General features: G+C 35.9%; 1 protein-coding gene across 1 annotated transcript in view; it reads left to right on the top strand.

The window, feature by feature from the left end:
- Positions 1–2,929, top strand: part of LOC107730003 (keratin, type II cytoskeletal cochleal-like) — a 9,390-nt gene extending 6,461 nt beyond the window's left edge. Inside the window, exons 2-3 of the mRNA XM_016540745.1 lie at positions 2,547–2,642; positions 2,729–2,929. Of these exons, the coding sequence (XP_016396231.1) occupies positions 2,547–2,642; positions 2,729–2,929 (297 nt within the window). The remainder of the gene's footprint in view (positions 1–2,546; positions 2,643–2,728) is intronic.
- The last annotated feature ends 836 nt before the right edge of the window (positions 2,930–3,765 follow it).

The following is a 3,765-nucleotide window of genomic DNA, read 5'->3' as shown; positions in this document are numbered from 1 at the left end:
TGGAAACTTAGTTTAGTACTCACATGCTGTGTGGTGGCCGCTTTCTGTCAGTGTGCTTCGGATGTGTGTGCTCAGAAAACGTATACAAGAAGTTTAAACTCATATGGTTTAAAACGCATGATTTCAGAGCGATAAACATGATAAATATTTTTGACTGGTGGTGGATGAGGAGATACCCCCTGACAATGTGAAGCGCTTTGAGTGCCAAGAAAAGCGCTATATAAATGTAATGAATTATTATTATTTATTATAATCAGAACCAAAACAAATGTTTTTAGCAGGTCGGAGCTGTAGCAGCAGCTGCTCTATTCTGGAAAAGGGGGTGGGGAACAGCAGCTCATTTGCATTTAAAGAGACAGGCCCGAAAAACAGTGCATTTCTGCTTCCACTCAAAATAGGCATTTTCAAAATGATATAATAAATGGTCTGTGGAGTATTTTGAGCTGACACTTCACAGACACATTCTGGGGACACCAGAGACTTATATTATGTATTGTAAAAAGGGGCATAATATGTCTCCTTTAAGCTATTAAAATTATGTAGGTCCATGAACAGGGACCATCATCTTCATGGACTTACTGTAAACCTACTACAATGTGCTGTATAAAATAAAATGAGAAAAGTTATGACATATGAAAGTTCATTGTGTGAGGTGAAATGCAAAATACAAGTGAAAAATCACATGAGAGGAGGCAGTGTATGCATAACACTATAGCTATGTTCACACTGGGCTTTGATTTTGAAAAACTTCCGGAGAATCAGGACTTATTTCTGGACTGAAAACTTCTGGACTGATCAGGACTTATTTTAGCCTGCAAAAGGATTTATGATTTATAATATATCATTTAAATTATAATATAGTAATACTGTGATGCAACAATATTACACAAACACAAAAAAAGTCATATTAAGACAACATGTTAGAAAAAGAAAATAAATGGAATAATTCTTGGGCTGCAGGTTCCTCTGACCTGGTGTCAGGTTATTTGACAATGTATTAAAAATGTGTATTTTTAGAAATGTTATATATTATCTTGCAAGACACAAATAATTTTGTCTCTTCATTTTAAATGGACACAATTTAATCATCATTTAATCATGTCAGGCAAGCTGACAAATCTGTTTTCAATATTATTGGGATATATTCACGTTATAATGACATTTAATGATCTATAAGCATTTCAGAGAAATCTTTATAAATGTATTATATAAAACTATATCACCGGTGCACCATAATTCTACAAATAAACTGGTTTGAAACTGATAGAAAAAGATTAGACTTAAAACATTTCTTATCCCTGTTATCAGTATAATAGTATAGATGTAATGATTATTTCTCTACATCTAAATATTTTTAATTCAACATAAAAAAACAATGAAATATTGAAATATTAAATTATTTTAAGAAAGAAAATAACTGTACTCTATACATGAAACTAAAAGCGCCAATAGGTGGCGGCAAATGCTCTCTGAATGAGTGAGTTATTCAGTCATTCATTCAACCGATTAATTCAAACAGCTGATTCATTCAAAAAACAAAGCACTGTCTTTGTGAATGGCTCACTGAATCATTGGCTCAGTCGATTCATTTAAAAACGTGGATTCATTCATGAATAACCGCTGTGTGTTGATCAGAGATGTACAACAGTTCTGCTAAGGCTTTATAGGTAATATTTTCGCTGGCGAAATTGCACAAAAATAGACAATACTGATAATATTGTGTCTAAAATGTAACACAAAATTAACTTATTGTTTATTGAACGGTTGTATAAAATAAGTGCAACATTTGCAATCATGCAGATATTCGGGAAAAATCAGCTCTCTTGCTCGTGTCGTGTGATATTGCTAAACTCATATTATATTAAGACAAACCCATCCATATTTTATAGGGGTGTAACGATTCATTCGTTTTCTCGATGCATCGATTAAAAACACTGACGATGCAATGCATCGGTGTTGAAACATGGATTTTTCAATCGTGAATCGCCTATTTCGGACAGTAATCGATTTAAAACGCTAAGAATCGAATGAATCACGATTTCTATAGCGATTCAATGCTTTCAAAATATATACACATTAAATTACTACAAGCACGAATTAATGGAGACCTTGAACAGTGTTTGTGCCCTTGCATCTGACACATTTTTTTGAGCAGCTGACATGTGATCTCTCCTTAGTACTCGTGGCCAGTAATGCTAAAGTGAAGTAGTTTTACTTTTCTGTAGTTTTTTTTAATGGCTCTCGGTCATACCGACGACCATGCACTCATGATTTTGAGGGGGCATGAGTGGGGTGGGGGCTCGTCATGCTTGTCATGTGACACAGCAGCCACAATAGCATTGTATGACTGATATAGGCTTATGTTTTATTTTATTGTTTTCCTTTTTATTCAAAATATTTCCAAACGTGTTAACTATATTAGGTTTGTTCTTTTGAAGAAGGTAAGACAAATCTAGTTGCAGAAGATGAATAGCATCAGATGACAAATAACGGTAATATGCCAAGGATCTGCCAAGCTAACAAGTATACTGTACATGTCCTGACAGGATGTGGATACTACATACTTGTATAAAAATGCCTTGGAAGATAAAATAGCAGTAATCCTGGAAGACCTGAACTTTTTCAAGAGCTTCTATGAACAGGTAATGCAAACTCACATGCATGAATGAAACAGCTGAACATCCTGAGATTAATCGGAGGACTTCACTTCACCTCTCTTTCTCTGTAGGAGCTGCGTGAGCTGCAGGCAGACGTGAAGGACACGTCCGTTGTGGTGCAGATGGACAACAGCAGGCAGCTGAACATGGAGAAGATTCTCGCTGATGTGAAGAGCCAGTATGAGGAGATTTCAGCATGCAGCCGAAAGGAAGCTGAGGCCTGGTATAAAAACAAGGTGAAGATCACACCTCTGACTTTTAGAGAATGTTGAGATCTCTTCTGAAACACTAGAGGAGAAACATGAGATTATTGAGGCCTTTTCTCAAGATAAAAGTCTGAGTAGCTGTTGGAGCCTTAAAGGAACACTCCACTATTTTTGAAAATAGGCTCATTTTCCAACTCCCCTAGAGTTAAACAGTTGAGTTTTACAATTTTCTAATCCATTCAGACGATCTCTGGGTCTGGCGGTAGCAGTTTTAGCTGTAGCTTAGATAGATCAGTGAATCTGATTAGACCGTTAGCATCTCGCTCAAAAATGACCAAAGAATTTCTATATTTTTCCTATTTAAAACTTTACTTTTCTGTAGTTACATCGTGTACTAAGACCGACGGAAAATTTAAATAGGAAAAATATCGAAACTCTTTGGTCATTTTTGAGCGAGATGCTAACGGTCTAATCAGATTCAATGATCTATGCTAAGCTACAGCTAGAAGTGCTACTGCCAGACCCGGAGATCGGCTGAATGGATTTGAAAACGGTAAAACTCAACTGTTTAAATCTAGTGGAGTTGGAAAATGAGCATATTTTCAAAAATAGTGGAGTGTTCCTTTAAGTATCAGATATGGGTGTCATGCCATAAAATATTTTCAATACGACTGACTTTGTATTTCATGAGAATTCAATAACAATATTGTAAGTTACTAACATTTTCATTTTACAGAGCAAAGAATAATCGTGTGTGATTGGTTATAATGCAGCGCTGTACAAACGCGTCTTTCTCTGGCTCAGCGGCGGCCACAGAGCGAACGCAGATTTGAATTTAGCAGCTGGTGATGTGTCGCACTGAACGTTCTAATCACACCGGTGTGATTGTATCAAATATAAAA

The sequence above is a fragment of the Sinocyclocheilus rhinocerous genome, unplaced genomic scaffold, assembly GCF_001515625.1.
Source record: "Sinocyclocheilus rhinocerous isolate Xijiao unplaced genomic scaffold, SAMN03320098_v1.1 scaffold969, whole genome shotgun sequence".
NCBI classification, from domain to species: domain Eukaryota; kingdom Metazoa; phylum Chordata; class Actinopteri; order Cypriniformes; family Cyprinidae; genus Sinocyclocheilus; species Sinocyclocheilus rhinocerous.
This window is presented reverse-complemented; position numbering and strand designations above follow the sequence as displayed.